At 35.1% G+C, this 19160-nt stretch overlaps 1 protein-coding gene across 7 annotated transcripts in view; it reads left to right on the forward strand.

Annotated features, from left to right (window-relative positions):
- Positions 1-19160, forward strand: part of MAPK10 (mitogen-activated protein kinase 10) — a 316049-nt gene that overhangs the window by 260412 nt on the left and 36477 nt on the right. For all 7 annotated transcript variants that reach the window (XM_043572253.1, XM_043572259.1, XM_043572254.1 and 4 more), the window contains 2 exons: positions 827-1009; positions 5351-5475. In XM_043572253.1, coding sequence (XP_043428188.1) covers positions 827-1009; positions 5351-5475 — 308 coding nt within the window. The remainder of the gene's footprint in view (positions 1-826; positions 1010-5350; positions 5476-19160) is intronic.

Raw genomic sequence — 19160 nt, forward strand, 5'->3', positions numbered from 1 at the left:
GATCCTTAATTTGGGGAATATTAGTTTTCATAGAGGGAAAATATTTTCCTGTAAAATTCCCCATGCTTAATGTACTTTTGAAACACTTATACTTGGATGGAAATCTGTTAAGTTGAACATCCTGTATTTATGCTCATATCTCACTGAAAGCAATATTCAGGAATGCAGGGCACCTACTATCAGAAGTAACAAAAACAGGTATGAAACTGCAACTACTTTGATGAGTAGAATTTTTTTAACTCTTTGTTGAAGAATAATGAGTTCTTTTATGATAAAAAATTATACTGATCCCATATTTAATGCATTAGTAACATTAACAGATGATGAAATTTCCTCTTTTCTAGAGAAAAGAGGAAAAAAGTCTTAAAAGGAATTTAAAACAATGTAAATGCATCTTATAAAGTATTTATGTATTTCTCATTTTTAGGAAGTAAGTTATTGAGGTATTTTCATGTCAAAAATATTTTTGTCGCGTCTTTCTCATTTAAATCACGTGGTTATATAGAAGTTTATCTCAATATAAGAAATTCTTCTGTTTTTTAAATACCTTTTAATCTTTACAACTCAAAGACTGTTTCATGATATCCTATTTTGTTAAGTAGTGCTAATTCCCCAAAAGTGTATATATGCCACAAGTGAATTTAAAATTCCAAGAGGGTTCATTGTCTGACAATTCTGGTTTGAGATTTTTGTCCTTTTTTGCTTATTAAAACTCCAGTTATGTTGATGATTACTCAGGAGTTTGAGAAGCAGTTAGTCTCCCAACTAGTGAAAGGCAAGACCTAGTAGGTCTGCTTCTTTTTGCCCTTAACTGTTCAATTCTCAGATATTGACCAGTGGAACAAGGTGATTGAGCAACTAGGAACGCCATGCCCAGAATTCATGAAGAAATTGCAACCCACAGTAAGAAACTATGTGGAGAATCGGCCCAAGTATGCAGGACTCACCTTCCCCAAGCTCTTTCCAGATTCCCTCTTCCCAGCGGACTCCGAGCACAATAAACTCAAAGGTATGTCCACCAGGAACAATTTCAGAACCACTGTGTGGGTGATGGTCTAAAGAAGCAAATGATAGAGACACCTCTCTTTAACTACCTCAATTTAAGGAATATTTATTTATTTAAGCTTGTTTATTTATTTTGAGTGAGTGCGTGCGTGCGCGTGAGAGAAAACAAGTGGGGGAGGGGCAGAGAGAGAGAGAGAGAGAGAGTCTCAAGCAGGCTCTGTGTGGTCAGCATGGAGACTGACATAGGGCTGGTACTCATGAATGTTGAGATCATGACCTAAGCAGAAATGAAGAGTCTGTTGCTTAACCAACTGAGCCAGGTGCCCCATAAATTTAAAAAATATTTTTTAAAGATCTTTTTAAAAAAAATTAAAAGAAAAAAATATTACTAAGGGCATGTGACCAAGGATTTTAGAATTGTGTAGATATTCAGAGGGAAAGATAGTTATAAAGGATGTGACAGTGGTATGGGTTAATTATGTCATGAGGCTTATTTAAAATCTTAAAATTCTTTTGCAGTGTAACTCTAAAAGACCAAAGTGATATACATTGAAATCATTGTTCTAATTCTTTTTATTACCTGGAGAACACTTTCAACACAAGTTTTTAGTTATAAAATCTTGGAGATGCAGGTGTTTGCATTTTGTTTTATTTATATTTTATGGAATATTTAACCACCATTTTTTCCATTTTAGAGTGACAAATGAGATTTTACCTATTCATTTTATATTCAATATAAATGCTTTCATTAATAAGTAATTCTTTCTACTACAATGTCTACAGTTATGAACTTCAATAGCAAATCTTAGTTTCTTCACCCACAAAACTTGAATAATGATGCCTTAGTCATAGGATTAGAGATAAGGGATAAATTTGCCAATGTGTAAAATAGATTATAAATAGTATTCTACTTCTTGTTTTAATTTAGAACGTTTTAGAGAACCTCATTTTTGAAACAAATTTTATGTTTTTCCTGTATGAGCTCAAATGCTGCCCCTGAATATCTGTGTGAACCTGGACAAGTTATCTAATCTATCTATACCTCCTTTAACAAATGAAAGTAGAAGGTATCTACCTTAGGATCATTGGGAGGATTAACTGACTAAATATTTTGTCAAGCACTTAGCACAATGCCTGGCTCACAGTAAATACTCAATTGTCACACATAAAAAAAAATGTAATAATTACTTTTTAAAATGTAACTGTATTTATCAAAAAACAAAAAGAATGCCTGCTTTTGAAATTTTAACTCCAAATGTTGGGTGGGTAATTAATTAACTGCAGACTTAATTTACAGACATAGTTTATAGCTAATACAGACTTGAATGAGACAGAGAAACTAAAATGTGATGCTACTATTTTCCAGAATCTTATCATCCCCAGACTTTCATCTCCCGGGTTTTAAGTGTGCAGCATTGCTCCTGTGTTTGTGACAGTCTTATTGCACAGTTGGGTTTCTTCCTTTAGTTGACTCTACAGTCTCTGAATGACGACAGACTAAATTCTTGCTAAATGTGCTGCTTTTAAGATCAGCACCTGCCTATACACAGAATGAAGAAGAGCTAATACTCCAAATAGAGATTTGAAGAATTTATGTGTTTATGATGCTAATTGACCTGTCAGGCAAAAGTAATCCCTTTATATGAAGACATCTGTGTGTAAAAATGTGGAGATGATAAAAACCCTGATGAAATTATTTGAGATAATGACAGCACTTATAGGAAAACAATTAAATAAAATGTTATGCTTCATAATATAATTCCAACTTTCTAGAGTTTATGTTTTGCCTTTTTTTTTTAATGTTTATGTATTCTTAACAGAGAGAAAGACAGAGCATGAACAGGGGAGGGGCAGAGAGAGAGAGAGGGAGCCACAGAATTTGAAGCAGGCTCCAGGCTCTGAGCTGTCAGCACAGAGCCCAACGCAGGGCTCTAACCCCCAAGCTGTGAGATCATGACCTGAGACAAAGTCGGACGCTCAACCAACTGGGCCACCCAGGCACCCCTATGTTTTGGCTTTTTAATTCAATCTCTATGATTATATTATTTTTTCTGAAGATACACTAGTTTATATATTTATAATTATTTACTGATAATTTTCATATAAAATTAATAAATTATAAAGAATTGTAAAAATAATCAGAAGGAAGAATTTACTATTGCTAAAAAAGAACATGAGATGTTTACTTGCAAATAAAAGAGTGAAAAATGAGGAATTGAAGCCTCTTCCTCCTCATTTTGTTCCCTACAAATAGTATTGATCATTGTTTCTTAGTGAGATGCTCTGGTATTCCTGTAGTTCATGCCCCTATTGATGAGGAGTCCATTCCAACCTCCACCCTTTCTAAAAGCAGAAACATGGATGGGTTTGATGGGAGAATCTGTAGGAGGTGGATGTGTGCGTCTCAATACAAAATCAGTTACAAATCAAAGGGATCTTTGAATCAATAAAATAAATAAATATAGCCCTGTTGGGCCATTGGGGGTCCATAGAACAAAAAGAATATTTTCATCATAAAATTTTCAAATCAGCTTGGAACTGTATTTTCTGTAAAATTTTATATGTTTTTAGAGATTGAAAACTGTCTTTTTACCATTGGTCGGTATTAAATAAATAACTTACTGATTATCACTTTATTTATTTATCGATCTATCTATTTATTTATGCATCTCTGGCACCTCCCACTGTACCTACAATAGAATAGATATTTAGTTTTTTGTTTTTTTTAAAGAATGTTTATTTATTTATTTATTTTGAGATAGAGAGCACACACGAGTGAGAGAGCTCTGTACATGTGAGCAGGCAAGAGGCAGAGAGACAGGGAGAAAGAAAGAAAATCCTAAGCAGGCTCTATTTTGTTGGAGCAGAGCCCAGTGTGTGGCTTGATCTCATGAATGGTGAAATCATGACCTGAGCCAAAATCAAGAGTCGATGCTTAACTGACTGAACCACCCAGGAGTCCCAACATTTAGTATTTTATAAACTAAACTATATCATCTACATCAATTTGGTTACAGAGCCTACCTGATTCTTTCTTTCAAATCTGTCCCTTCCTTGGGGTGCGTGGTTGGCTCAGTCGATTAAGCAGTCGACTTCGGTTCACGTCATGATCTCACGGTTCTTGAGTTTGAGCCCCACATCCAATTCTGTGCTGACAGCTCAGGGCCTGGAGCCTGCTTCAGATTCTATGTCTCTCTCTCTGCCTCTACCCCACTCACACTCTGTCTCTCTCTCACAACAATAAATAAACATTAAAAATAATTTTTTTAATTAAAAAAAATCTGTCCTCTCCTCTATTCTTGGAGCTTCTGTTCCTGTTAGAGCCCTCATCACCTCTCCCATCCTCAAAAAAGCCACCCCTGACCTTCTTGCCCCCACCAGACACTGCTTTATGCTTTTTTCCGTCTCAGAAAAACTTTTAAAATGAGCACCTATATCCACTTTATCTGCTTCTTTTTTTAAAAACTTTGTTCTTTTGCATTTGTTTTTAATTATGTGAGCAATATATGTATATATTCTTCCCTCCTCAGAGGTAACTACTATTTTCAGTTTGTGATTATTTTTGCAGACATTTTCTACGCATTTATATATATTAATAGGGAGAGAGGGAAATATTTGTTGTTTTATTGTGAAGGGGCAGATTTGCGGAAATGGCATCATGATTTATGGATCATTCTGCAACTTCATTTTGTTACTAAGCATGTCCATGTGGGTACATTCTCTTAAACTGCCTCATTCTCTTAAACTGCCAGCTACAATTCCATGGTACCTTTGTACCGTAGCTCAGTTTTTTATTCTATAGATGGAAATTTAGACTGTTCAAAAAATTTTTTCTTTCATAACCAAGTGCTGCAGTGAACCTCCTTTCTGTAGTTTTTTAAGGAACTTGTACAATTGTTTCCCTAGGCTGTAATACTCTGGTTTCTCTTCAGATCAAATAAATCTTTCACCTTTTTTCTTTTTCTTTTTTAATGAACATGTACAATTGTTTCTCTAGGCTGTATACCTAAAAGTGGAACTGCTAGATCATAAGGTATTCACATTTAAAATTTTAATGGATGGTCCAAATTTGCACTAAAAATATGTATCAATTTACATTCCCACCAACATGAACCAAATTACCTGGTGTTAGTAGATACAATGCCATCTTTAATTTTTTCAAATCTGATGCATAAAAAATATTTCGTTGTTTCATTTTGCATTTCCCTAATCACTTGGTGAATTTGCCTGGTGTTTGGAAGGGAGGTGCTAGTTTATCTTTATTTTCTTCATTTCCTCTCCCTCCCATAAATTTTCCTGCCAAAATCGAAATGTTACTAATTGTTTCTCTCACTCATCGTTTCAGCCAGCCAAGCCAGGGACTTATTGTCAAAGATGCTAGTGATTGATCCAGCAAAAAGGATATCCGTGGATGACGCCTTACAACACCCTTATATCAATGTCTGGTACGACCCTGCCGAAGTGGAGGCGGTAAGGCATAGACTGACTTACTTTCCTTCCATAAACACACCAGAGAAACTGGGTGTTCAGTGGTGAAAATGGAAAGAATTAGAACCCAAGAGCGCACACAAAGCACCTTCATAAAATTCCTGTCACAAAGTTATTACCTTCCCCTCTAGAAGTTCTCTTCTACCTATATTTTATATGCTTTTCTTTTTCCAGGATTTTCTGTGAGAGATAATGATTTAGTCCAAAAAGCCCTAGCTGTCCATGAAACGCATCCATTTGTTTTTGTTACATTGTTAACACCTCCAGGGCCCCCTTTTTAATGTTGAATTATCAGCCTGTCCTGATACAAACTAAGTAGCAGAAATCATTACAGAGAGTATGTGGCGTTGCCTCTCTTTCCTTGATAAGATGCCTGCCATTAGTCAAGAGTGGCACTACAAACATTTCACAGGTAGAGCTTTTCCCGGGCCATTGGTGACTTAGTGAAACCTTACATGGATTAGATAAGAAAAATTAGGTAGTCCAATGCAGAATATTTCAGGTTGACTCTAAATCGACCACCAGAGTAAGTTATACATATGTGTTATAAATCTGGACATAGTTTAAGAATCTTCTCAGAAGCATAACTTTTTTTTTTTTTTTTTTTTTTTTTTTACTATTTTCAACCATTCAGTATCTTCTCTTCTCTCCAAACTGTTTCTTATGTCTTAGCCTTTCTCCTTTTCTGTGTGGAGCCAAGGCAAAGGGTTATTGTTGTTGCCCATGTGTGTTGTATAGGCTTCTTGATGGGAATGTCCTTTTGTCCCTCTTTTAAATGTTACTGTCAGCAATGTTATCTTCTCCCAAAAGCATCAAACTCTCCTCAAATTCTTAGAATACCCCTGCTAAATGTTAACCTCATTTTACATAATGACTTCAAATTACTTTGTTTGAATTGGTTTTTAATATTCTTTGAAATAGTCTTTTTGTTTCTTTTCTCGTGTCTTTCTCTCTCAGTCTTCTTGCTTAAGCAGAGTTTTGCTTTGTTTAAGCTTCCTTTTGTTTCATTGTGCGCCTGCCCATGTCGAGATGCTAGATTCAAACTGACATAATTCTTATCCCTTCATCCTTCACTGGAGAAGTGAGATCCAACAGATGGGAGTGAGGATTAGGTAGAATTAAATATTATAGACATACTATTAAAAAAAACTACTTTTCATAGTAACCCAATCCTTAAGCATTCAAAAATTTTGGAGAAAACACTTCAATGGTAAATTAGTCTCTCAAGTGTGGAAATGGTGTTAACAATCCTTGATGACATTTTCTTAAGATCTGCTCTCTTTAAGCAGTTTTACAATGATGTTGAAATTTCAATTTGCTTAGAATTAATTTTTAGTCGCTTGATTTGATTCTTGCAAAATAAAATCGTCATATTTTTATAGGTAAAAAATGGAATCACTTTTAGTCTCTCACTTTTGGGAAATACTTTCAAGGAAGTTCTTGGGGGTAGAATGAGGCCATGAAATAAGACAAAGTACGATTTATAGGTATGTGAAAAGCAAGCATAGAATTCTTCTTTGATGATTTTCAAGAAAATACTCTAGGTTATGTTGATAAAAATTTTAGACAAACATAAATTATTTGAAATTGCTGTTCCTCATTTATTTTGATCATTCAAATCAGGTGCCATATTTATTTTTCTCTCCATCTAATATAATGTGTGTCATCTGTTTTTAATGAATTGTGGCCCAGAGTTTAATTGGAGTCATAAAGTCTGCATTTGTAATTCACTTGTAATTATGTTGCCTATAAAAGAGACAGTTGTTTAGAATCTATAACAACATATTAATGAATAGCATCAGTGAGTTTTTAAATGTATTTTAACTTTTAATGAAGAATTTCTTTGAAGGATAAAAAGATAAAACTTAGGACACTAAAATGGCTAGAACATTTTTCTCACTCATTTCAATATTGTCATCCTGGGTAATGGATAGTAACAACACAAGACATGAATTTTAGGGGAAGGATTTGATAGAGCCTGAAGGTTTAGGAAAAAGGATCAGTTAATGCACAGAAGAACAAGCAAATATTTAACATCTAGATTGGGATCATTGGTTATAGAGGGTAAATATGTTTTATATCTAGACATGTTGCAGTGAATAGGTTAGAATCCTGACCATAGGGCAAGGATAATTATTACTCTATTGGGGCACCTGGGTGGCTCAGTAGGTTGAGTGTCTGACTTCAGCTCAGGTGATGATCTCAAAGTTTGTGAGTTTGAGCCCCACATCAGGCTCTGTGCTGACAGCTCAGAGCCTGGAGCCTGCTTTGGATTCTGTGTCTCCTTCTCTCTCTGCACCCCCGCCCCCCACTCATGCTCTGTCTTTGTCTCTCAAAAAAATAAACATTAAAAATAATTAATTTATTACTCTATAAAATGTATTATAGAAGTCACAACCATGAAGATCAGCCAACTAGGAAGAGACATATCTTATAGATGCTAGAAGCAGTAGTCAACTATACTTTCTGCATTACGGTTAGAATTAATGCCTTTATTATTGCATGTTAACATACATTTAAAGTGAAACGACCTTCCTTTATGGATGCATGGCAAAGCTATTACGGAGTGATATATTTTCTGCCAAGACTGACAAGACTGTTTTACAGAGTAAACTCTGGTGAGTTCTATATTCCAAACAAGAGGAAGTATCAAATAATTAGAATTTCTATGATTAGAAGTTATCTAGGATCTCCAGGTTCAAGCAGCTTTCAAGTAACTCACGTGATGTTATAGAGGGAAGGAAATACAAAGACAAGAGAAAGTAAAAATATGTTTCATTGAAAGAAAATAGAGGCAAGTGGAGAGGGATAAAGGAGAAACTGCAAGAGAATGTGATGTCTTCAGGAAAAGTAGAAAGGAGAGGAGAGAAATGCTACGTGTACTTATCTGTTAATCCTACTATACCTATCTTATCACGTTTCCCAAAGTGCCAAAGTACTAAAATGAAAAGAGAAGAGCTTATGAATGCTGTCATAACTCTAAGAGAGAAAATTATTCATGCAACCATGAAGTTGAAAATTTAAAAATTGAATGTCAAGGTTAATAGTGATCTGTGTAATAGTGCACACAGAGTTTTGAAGTTACAACTGCTCAAATTATTAGCAAGTTATTATTCAAATACTGTTCAGAACAATAAAAGAATGTGCCCCAGAGTGCAAAAGCCGCATTTCATGTCAGTGCTTTTTCATGAAACAGCTGAAAGGCATCCGAACTCTGTTTCAGCATTCATCAAGAGGGCAAAAACATACACAAGTGCAATTTATTCAGTTGTAGGCATCGTCCACAGGTAGGAAAGATGGGACAAGTTTAAATTTCTGCTCTCCCACTTACTAGCTGGCCTTGGTAAAGTTTCTTAACCTTTCTGCAACTCAGTTTTCTTAACTAAAAAGAGAGAACATTCATAATGCATAGTGTTCCTCTGATAATTTAAAGAGTTAATGTACATAAAGTGCTTAGTACAGTACTGCAGCCAGTGAGGATCATATAAATAATAATAATTATTATTATTATTACTATTATGACTTTTACATGCAAACCTCAACTACCTTTGAGATTTGGGAAGATACATATATTTAGTAAAAAAGACCATTTGGTCAAGGAATTGCAGAAATATTCTACAACATTTAAAACATTAATCCCTGGAAATTATATAGCTCCTACAAAATTTTCAAAATTTGGTCCTTTTTTTTTTGTTGTTGTTGATATATGCTCACTTTTACCTTGTAAAGTATAAGAATTTGGTGCCATTTATTCAAGCCAAAATCAAGGCATCTTATATTCGTAAATCCTCATTGTAACTGTCTTTATGAAACTAAAGGATATTCAGGACTTTTTCCCCAAAAAGTCACTTTAAATATCTCCTCTGTGCTCTGTTAGAGGGAAATACAGAAACAGTGAAGATCATTGCCTTGTTTCTACCAGATTCTTGAGTTTAAGGTTTCTGTCAGAGAAGAGGGTGGCTTTCACTTTGCAACCTCTAGGAGTAGGGGTATAGACATATTTTCGGGGCATTAGCATGAACTGCAAGCTAAGGAAGAGTTGATTAACCATGTTTTGGGGGCATATAAAAAGGGAATTTAAGAAGAATATGGGATGTGACCTTTTTGGTAAGCACGGTGTTATTTTTCTCAGAAACTCTAGAGCACTCCGAGAAAGGCTTCTATGGTTGTTCTGCATTGTTAGGGGTGGGGAGGGAGAATGGAACAGGAGAGGGAGGAGAGGAAGAGGTGAGGTGTTCAGCTACCCAACCAAAGGCATCAAAACTCAAAGTAATCCTCAAAAGATAGCAAATAAGAATGTAGGGAGTCAGAGAAGGACATTTTTTTTATTTGTCAATTCATGACCCAAAGGAAGGATCAGAACCTGACACTAGAACCAACATCTAAGGTGGGACGGGTACTGGGGACCGGGCTCATGGCCCACAGTGATCAGCCAAATACACTGTTATGTTGAAGGCTTTGTCTCAGAGAGTCCCTGATACAGTCCTAAATAGTCAAAACATTATTCTGGGAATCTAGACAGAGAGGCAAGCTGAACCAGTCAGCCAGCTTGTATCTAGGAATTCTTCTCTCTAGTGGGCAAGCCCTGGGTACTTGAGAGGCCAGCAAAGTGGTGGCAGGCAACACAAGACCTTCTGTATGGTAGCCGAGTCAAAGTAACAGGAGGGAATGCTAGAACAGAGGTGTGGAATGTGGAGCTAGGGCTGAGGAGGAGACTTAGGAGAGAGGTTGGAAATGTTTTAATTGAGAATATAAATACACATGCCATCCTTATAGAGACCAAAGTAAATGTGTGACTAACCCAACCGGTTTGGGTAGAATGTGATTAGGGAAGCAAGGCAGTGCTGAGCTGAATCATTATTTCTTACCTAATTCAAGATTAATTTGGGAATTGGGACAGGCTGGGTGGGAATTTAATCTACCTATACAGATCCTGAGTTACATCCTGGTCTTCAGATTCCCAGTGAGAGTATAACCCCGGAAACTGAGTAACACTTACATGTATTAGCACTGAAGTTCAATTAAAATAAACCACTTAGAAAATGTAAGCCCGGAATAGTCAGTAATGTTACACATTACTGTTTGTAACATAAGGTAATTAATGGAGTCTTAAATGTTTTATTGATATTATTATTTACTATTTCATTCTTTTAAGGACTATGTTCTTTTTTGCCGAAAGTAAAAGGATTTATAGGAACAAGCTAACCTGACTGTATTAAGCTCTTTTATTGCACAGCCATCATAGATTTCATGCTCTTTGAGGAGAGTTACTATCTAACATTGTTTTAACCATCTCCTTGTGTACCATTGTATCTTATCGGTCATTACCAAAGAGAGCATATGAAAAGGATCACCAACCATACAGGAAATATGCATTATTTTCCATTTTCTTGTGACATAGATACATAAATTTTCTTTTATTTATTTTTGAGTTCCATTCCCTTTTTTAAAAATTGAAGTATAGTTGACACACAGTGTTACATTAATTTCAGTTGTATAACATAGTGACTCAATGAGTCTACATGCTATGATCTGCTCATCACAAGTGCAGCTACCACCTGTCACCGTACAACACTATTACGATGCCATTGATTATATTCCCTGTGCTGTACTTTCAACATTATGACCTTCATCATTATGAAAACTGGAGGCCTGTATCTCCCACTCTTCTTCATTCATTTTGCCCATCTTCCCACCCCCTTCCCTCTGGCAACTATCAGTTTGTTCCTTGTATTTATGAGTCCGCTTCTGCTTTTTGTTTATTTGTTTATTCATTTGTTTTGTTTTTTAGATTCCACATATAAGTGAAATCATATGATACTTCTCTTTTTCTGTCTGACTTATTTCGCTTCGCATGATAACCCCTAGGTCCATCCATGCTGTCTCAAATGGCACTATCTCATTCTTTTCTTATGGTTGTGTAATATTCCAGTGTGTGTGTGTATGTGTGTGTGTGTGTGTGTGTGTGTGTTTGTGTGTGTGCATACACACACACCACATCTTTCTTATCCATTTTTCTATTGGTGGGTACTTGGGTTGCTTCCGTATCTTGGGTATATTGCAATAAACATAAGGGTTTATATATCTTTTGGAATTAGTGTTTTCAGTTTCTTTGGGCAAATGCCCAGTAGTGGAATTACTGGATCACATAGTATTTCTATTTTTAATTTTGGGGGGAACCTTTTCTGTTCTGTTCTGTTCTGTTTCTGTTCTGTTCTGTTCTGTTCCACTGTTTTCTACAGTGGCTGCACCAATTTACATTCCTACCAACAGTGCACAAGGGTTTCTGTTTCTCCATGTCCTTGCCGACCCTCATTATTTCTTTTTGATTCTAACCATTCTGACAGGTGTGAGGTGATATCTCATTGTGGTTTTGATTTGCATTTCCCTGATAATTAGTGATTTTGAGCCTCTTTTCATGTGTCTATTGGCCTATATGTCTTCTTTAGAAAAATATCTATTCAGGTCCTTTGCCCATTTTTTAATTGTATTATTTGTTTTGTTTTTGTTTTTGATGTTGAAATTGGTTGAGTTGTATAAGTTCTGTATATATTTTGGATATTAAGCCCTTATCAGATATATCATTTGCAAATAGATATATGAATGTTAATGTTGCATATGCCTAGAAATATTTGCAAGGTAAATCTTTTTTGTTGTTGTTGTTCAAGGTAAAGCTTAAATGAGAGCTTAGAGATCATTGTAGAGTGGCTGTTCAGCAAATATCAACATTTAGAGTATCAGCTCTCTAATTATGAGCAGCTGCAGGAACACAGGACCAGAAACCATGATGAGAAAAGCAGAATAGGACTAAGCATGGGATCAGAAAGCTTTGAAAAGAGAATCAGAAGCCTATGGTCCAAGTAGTGTAGGTTCCAGAGCTTGGTCTAAGCAATTCAGAGTGAGAGCTGATGCCAATATGTGGACAAATCAGATCAGGCAGGGAGATAATAGTTCAGGAGAGACATGTGGTCTAAGGTCAGAGTTCTGAGCAGATGCCACATTAAAGGGCATTTAAACAGTGGCAAAACTAAGAGTGTTTTCTGATTGGAATGCAAGTCTCAAGAGCAGGTACTCTTGGAACAGCCCAGAGATTAGCAATCAGAGGAAGCTACTACCAACCCTAAAAAGAGGAATTGGTTTACTGGGGCCTAAGCCTATCTAGTGGGAGTGGGAGTTACAGAGATAGAAGAGATACAGCTGCTTCTGGAAAGAGGAAGTAAGAGAAATACTCTGGTTTTTCTCCACTCTCCCCATTTCCTAGCAGTGTTTCCCTTCTTGTTAGCAGTTCTAAGCCAGCTGATAGATGAGCCTGGGAAATGCAGCCTTCAGGGGCCAGCCTCTGAGACACAGAGAAGAAAAAAAGAAGGGTGAGGACTGTATCTATGGGCAAATAGGCTGAGGGCTGGTACTCACCTATCCATTCTTTCTACATTCGTAGCTCTAAAATTCTAAGTAAAACTGAAGTAAAATGGACTTAATCTGGAAAGCAGAAAATTTTGGAGATTGGAGGGCTGTTCAGGGGCCTTACTGTAAAATTGAAGCAAACATTACCCCCAATAACCCCTAATAATTATTTCATTTTCTTAAGTATCTTGTGATTTCTTTCTAAAGAATCGCGAGGACTATGCCAACTTGAGAGTCTTGGCATAAGAGTATTTCTCATTGGGTTTTTAATTGAGTATGTATACTTTCTTCCTTCTATCTGCTGGTGTCACTTTTTCAGTTGTTTGTTATGTAGTTGATGAGGAGGCTAAAGCTTGTGAAGCCAAGCATGTGCTTGGGGGGAATGAGAGATTCAACCATCTGTTTTCTAAGGTTGCTTGCATTTCTTTCTCACCCACCTCTTTGTTATATCTTCCTTCTTAGTCTTTCCTTCTCTTCTTAGCCTTTTTCGCGTTTTTATTCAGCTCCTATGAAACTGTTTGCATAGATCTTGATTATTTAACAGTTTAATATTTATTAATTCATTCCATAAATTTTATTGAACCCAAACTGTATATCCCACTGACATCGGTGCTGGTGATTAAGCAGTGAAATAAAAAGCAAAAACATTGATTTGATGTTGGTGGGCTTTTATTAAATTAACAGCTAATGGAAATTTTTATCGATTGGAATCTTATAACTCATCATCTCTGGACATAAATTCTTCCAAATAAGGGTTGTTTTATTACACTATTTAACTTGTTTAGTGTGTAATTTTCTGAATGTAAGAATCTGTAATAACTTGTCCCTGTCAATATTAACCAGTTATAACTAAGTTGCAATGACTATCTTCTAATCTTTAACTAGATGTGCATCAATTGCTTTGAGTTATACTTAACAAATTGTGATCAAAGATCTCTAGCTATGATTTAAAAAACAATATTATTTGGCTTGGAATATCAATCAATGTCCTGACCAGGTTTTAGTAACTGAAATGCATATATTATTATTGAATAATCAAAGAATTCTGAAGTTGGCATACTAAGTAATGGAAAGATTGCATTTATAATTTAAAAATTCATCTATAAATATATTTACTTTCTGGAGCCTTCAAACAAAATTCAAATGGTTGAGGATGATGGTGGGAATTATTCTCATTCTCTACCTCTTATTCTCTTGAACATATTTTTATAGTAAAAACTAATATCATTTGTTTATGAATTTTATGTGTTAACTTCTGTTAAACCTACTTCGTGAATGACTTATTGTTTGTATTATCTTTGTCTTCATTAACTATGGCTTAGCCAATTGTCTTCTTCTAAATTCCCTTTAGTTTATAAGTTCCTAAAACAAAAAGAGTAAGCTTATAAATATATTGAATTATAAATGCATTAAATGCATTCTGCTAGCCTCAGAGTATATATCAATTTGGGAATAAGAAAAAATATGGGCTACCATGAATATGAATTTGATGCATCTAATGTTCAGTTAATCAGTAGTTGTCCACGTTTCGGCAATAAACCACTAAATAAATGTGTATGTGATTGCTTTAAATATTTTAGAATCTCTTTGTTAAATCAGTCAAGTTTAACACTGTTGTGCTAAACGCGAAGTATCCAGAAGAGATGATTTAAATGAACTCTAAAGGAAAACAGTTTTCTGCATAGGCTGTATCTCTCCCAGTGAGAGGAAAGGGCATTAACATCTTTGTAATTGACATTTCCCTGTGGTAAATCATATCAAAAGGTTAGGGCATGTCCTTAAGACAGCTTCTGAAGAAGTAATCAATCTGAAATTCAGAGACTACCGGTTCCTGATTTCCCCCAGGGGGAACAGACACAAGCTTAAACAGTTTATAGAGGTTATTTTTGTTGGCCTTTAGAGAACCCAAGAAGGAAGGCAGTTTGGACACAAAGTGTATTATAAAACACTTAGTAGTAACTCTCAAAATATAGAAAAGACCTTTTAAATATTTAAATAAGCATAACCAGCAACATTTGAGTTATTTAAGAATTTTTTTGTAACAATCTAAAAATTTTTATTGAGGATGAAAAATTATATTTCACCAAAATAATAAGAAAACTAGTTTCCCTTAAACATTTAAAATTCATTGATTGCCTCCATTGCTTTTCATTAAAGGAAAAAAGACAAATGATGTTATGTCTCTGAGTATGACCGAGCATTTTATTAGTGATCTTATTACTAGTTTGCTCCTTGACGCTATATAGGAGGTACACCTACTTGTAGTAAGAAATAAAAAAAAGAAATCCCCTTTACATATTTTTTAGATTCTTGCAATCATGTTCTTTCTCCTTGAAATTAAATTTGAAAACTTGTATAATTTTTTTCTTTCACACTTAGAACACTTAGAACTAGACATACCTGTATATAATAAAGCACACGAATTGAGTTTTCTCAGGGAACTCCTATATAGAAATTTTATAAACAGAATCACTCTCAAAAAGATTTCTCATGCTGTTTCTAGCAATCTAAAAAGATCACACAAAAATTGTATGTAATACTTCTAAATATTTTCACAAGTAGAATAATCTACCTCATTTAAGAGCAAGGAAAAGAATCATTAAAAAAGTACCTGAAATATTTAATGTTAGGAATTTCATTTCCATAGTATGATATGGCATTCACTATGTATTTTTAAATTTGGCAATCAGTCTAAATATTTCCCAAGTACCCATCTTTAGTCTGGTCTATACAGTAATCTGTGTGCAACTCACAGACTAAATGTTCCTATGAATTCTTTTAAATATGATTTGTTCTACTCACACAGAGTTAATAAACTGGCTGAATCCCTCTGTCAGCTGTTCTCTCCATCTGTCCTGACACAAGGAGTACCTCTTTGAGTCTTATGATTTCGTATTATTACAGCACACTGCATGCTGTGAAAAAGCTAGTGCAACACCCTGGCAGGCTTAATTTGAGAAATAGCTTGGTGCCATCTATCTGTCATGGAAGACCCTTTCAGTGGGGAGGTGAACTCTAAGTAGGTTTGTTATACTCAGAGTATATAAATTTAGAAATAAGTAGGAAGAAACATGAGCTACAATGGATGTGAATTTGACGCATTCTAATTATGTGTTTAATTATAGAAAGAGCAATTCATATTTTGTGATTCTCATTTGCTTGGTGAAAGTTACATCAATGTCTCTAATTTCTAATATCTGCCATTTGTGGAATTCTAAATTTCCATCTGTTCATGCTGATGTATTCTTTCAGCAGCAAAATGTGAGCAATTTACTAATTGCCTTCTAGAGAAAATATAACTTGCAGTAGATTTCATGTGCCCAGTGGCTCAGCTGTTAAAGTGAAGATATCTTTTGAATCACACTGGAATTGTTTTGATGCCATGTATTGTGTTGGTGAGAGCTTGTCAAAATGTTTGTTGTACATAGATTTAGCCACCTGCTTTAAGTGGCCCCTCTCCCTACATGACTTACAAGAAAAAATATGTACTTCACTCAAACACTAATTCATTTGTCTCTAATTTTAGCAAATTGTTCTACTGAAGAAAAACATTCTTCTTGATTTCAAATCATTGGGATATTTGGAACCCACTATATAAGATTCTTGAATGTCAGAGCTGGAGTTGCTGAATAGTTCATTCTCAGGAGATACCTGTTTTGCTGACTGGTGGAGTCTGTGCTCAGGTTTTTCTTTTTCATGTATTACATTGAGCCCTTTAGCCAGTGAATATTGTTAATCTCTTGAGTAGACCACTGAAGGAGAATTCTTTTCAAAAGGTGGAGAAGGAGCAGAAAGTACTTTTCTAGAACATTCCACATCCGCTGCTCTTTGAAAGGCTGAGTTATATGTCTGTCATGTTCTTCCAAATCTATACAATTTTTTCTTCTCTCCTAGTTGACCTCCTAGGTATTGTGAGATCCACCTACTTAACACAAGAAAGTTGACATTTGTGAGAGTGTATTTTATTTTCTTAATATTTTCGTCCTGGAAAGAAGAAATTATTCAATTATAGCATATGTCTAGGATGCCACAAAGTAGTGTAATTCATAAACTGTGGAAGAAAAAGAAACACAAATAATTTTGTCCCCTTTTAGAGCTGCTTCTTCAAAGATAAGCAAAGAAGTCAGTGTTGGAACTTATAAGGTATTCTGTCAGTGAAAACTTACAAAATTTTATAATAAGAACAAGAATACAAAGAGGAGGAAAGAATAGGAAGCAGGTCAGAAGAGAGAATCTCTGTTCAACAGCTTCGCCCTGTATAGGTCATAAAAATGGCTGATCGCTAGGAAACACAACCTGTTTGGTAATTTGCATTCCTTCCTTGTTTGCCTCCCTGCAGTGTTGCTAAAATAATCAAACTAGACTGTTTCTTCCCCACAATTTTTTTGCCTTTCATAAAAGAATCTCTTCTAAACTACTGTGTGTATGTAAGTTCAAGTGCAGCTGTAAGTGCACTTGTACTCATCCTCCTATCATTATGAGTGTTTTCAATATACAACCTTTATTGATAAAGAAACTGCAGAGGTGGTGATGTTTTCTACAAGGTCCACGTGTTAATTATTATGTAGAAACCTTGTAATTTCAAGGTCACCTAGTTCTATTCCTAGCAATAATGCTTATTTGGTGGCTAGCCTTGTTTATGTCTCTAAATCTACTCTGGTTTTCTACTTAAAATGTTTTCTTTTCTCTGTCTGTACCAAAATCAATGAGGTTTAATTACATGATAGACTTTTTAATAGGATATTCTCCTTTAAAAAAATCCCCAAATATACATATGCCCATCCTGCACAATTCAACGTAACACATGCTTACTGCATTCCCATTACTGTGGTGAGCACTGTACAGAAGGTAAGATGCACAAGTGAGGGAAACATTTCGCTGCCCTTAGGAGCTCATGATCCAGCACTAAGCTTTCTTATCCTAGGATTTATTTAACCCTAGAGGTTCCTTGGATAGGTTTTTGAGGGCTTGTGAAAAAATTCTTGAAATTATTTGCCTGTAGTTGTATGTGTACATCTTCCTAGAGATTGCCTATGGTAGTTCAGAAGCATTATGACATTTTTGGAAATATTATGTCCCAATTTAACTTTTAATATTTTAAGAAGCACTAGTCTACCACAGAAAGTTTTGGATGAGGGGGCTACAAACTATGGATAATTTGCTGTTGGAGTTGGCTATCAATTACAGGCATAACCAAAAGAGTTAATGCACTGCTTTAGAAAATCTTTGCTTTAGCTTCTTTCCTTGAGATCATTTTTATTTGCATGAAAAGAACTTTTCATCTATGAAGGTCTTACCTTTTTTAGAAAGGGTCTCAGTGGAAGTTACAGATAAAAATAAAGTGCTATGCTTTCAATTTTCATTATTATGACTTTTAAAGTTTATTGACAGTATGAAAAAGTTTCCTGTGGTCCCTGACAAGTTAAAAATGATATTTTTAAATTTTAAAATGATAATTTTAAATTTCTTCAAGAAATAGAAATTAACAGCTAGTATCTACTTTTCAAGAAGCTAGCTGTTTTCTTGTGCTATGAAGCTTTCAAGAGTTTGGTTGGAAAATTGGTTTACAGCTTTTTGGTGGCATTTTCCACAGAATGACAGATTTCCTAATAATGGCAAGTCCAACTCCTCATGTTTTGCTTCCATTTTGTTTCTTCTAATGAATGACTTACTTCCTTTTCACTATTCGTTTTTCTCTTCCCGTTTGTCTTCAAAGATTTTTGTTTCTTTGTTTTCCAAGAAGGTGTTTATGTTGTACATTGCAATATAAAAGTGAAACAAACAAGTGAACAGGAAAAAACACATAAAAAGGCATAATTTCTTCATTATGCAAGAGAGATCATAGAGTTAAATGAATCAACCATCTTGTATGAGAAATCATGCCTAGAGTTGGTTATACAATCAAGGTTAAGAGGTAAATTGGGAAGTTTCACGTTCTAGGGATAGAGGGAGAAAATGATTAGAAAGTATAATCCTTAATGATGATGAAAATGTATGTGTGGTCATGTGAAAACAGTTATTAAACCTGTAGAATGTTTATCTTTACTTTTTTTTAGCCCTAAATGAAAACTGGAGAGATGAAGTCAGCATGCCATTAGAACTGTACTAAAACCAGAAGTCTGTAGACTGGAAGTTTGAGGAGCAGAATCAGAAAAAGGGTGGGCAGGAGGAATTCTTGAGTGCTAAATCATGGTAACCTTCAGATTCAGGGAAAAGGCTGGATCTGAACATTATCTTACCAAGTGTAGAACCATTGCTTAGGC

Source organism: Prionailurus bengalensis, chromosome B1 (assembly GCF_016509475.1).
Source record: "Prionailurus bengalensis isolate Pbe53 chromosome B1, Fcat_Pben_1.1_paternal_pri, whole genome shotgun sequence".
NCBI lineage: Eukaryota > Metazoa > Chordata > Mammalia > Carnivora > Felidae > Prionailurus > Prionailurus bengalensis.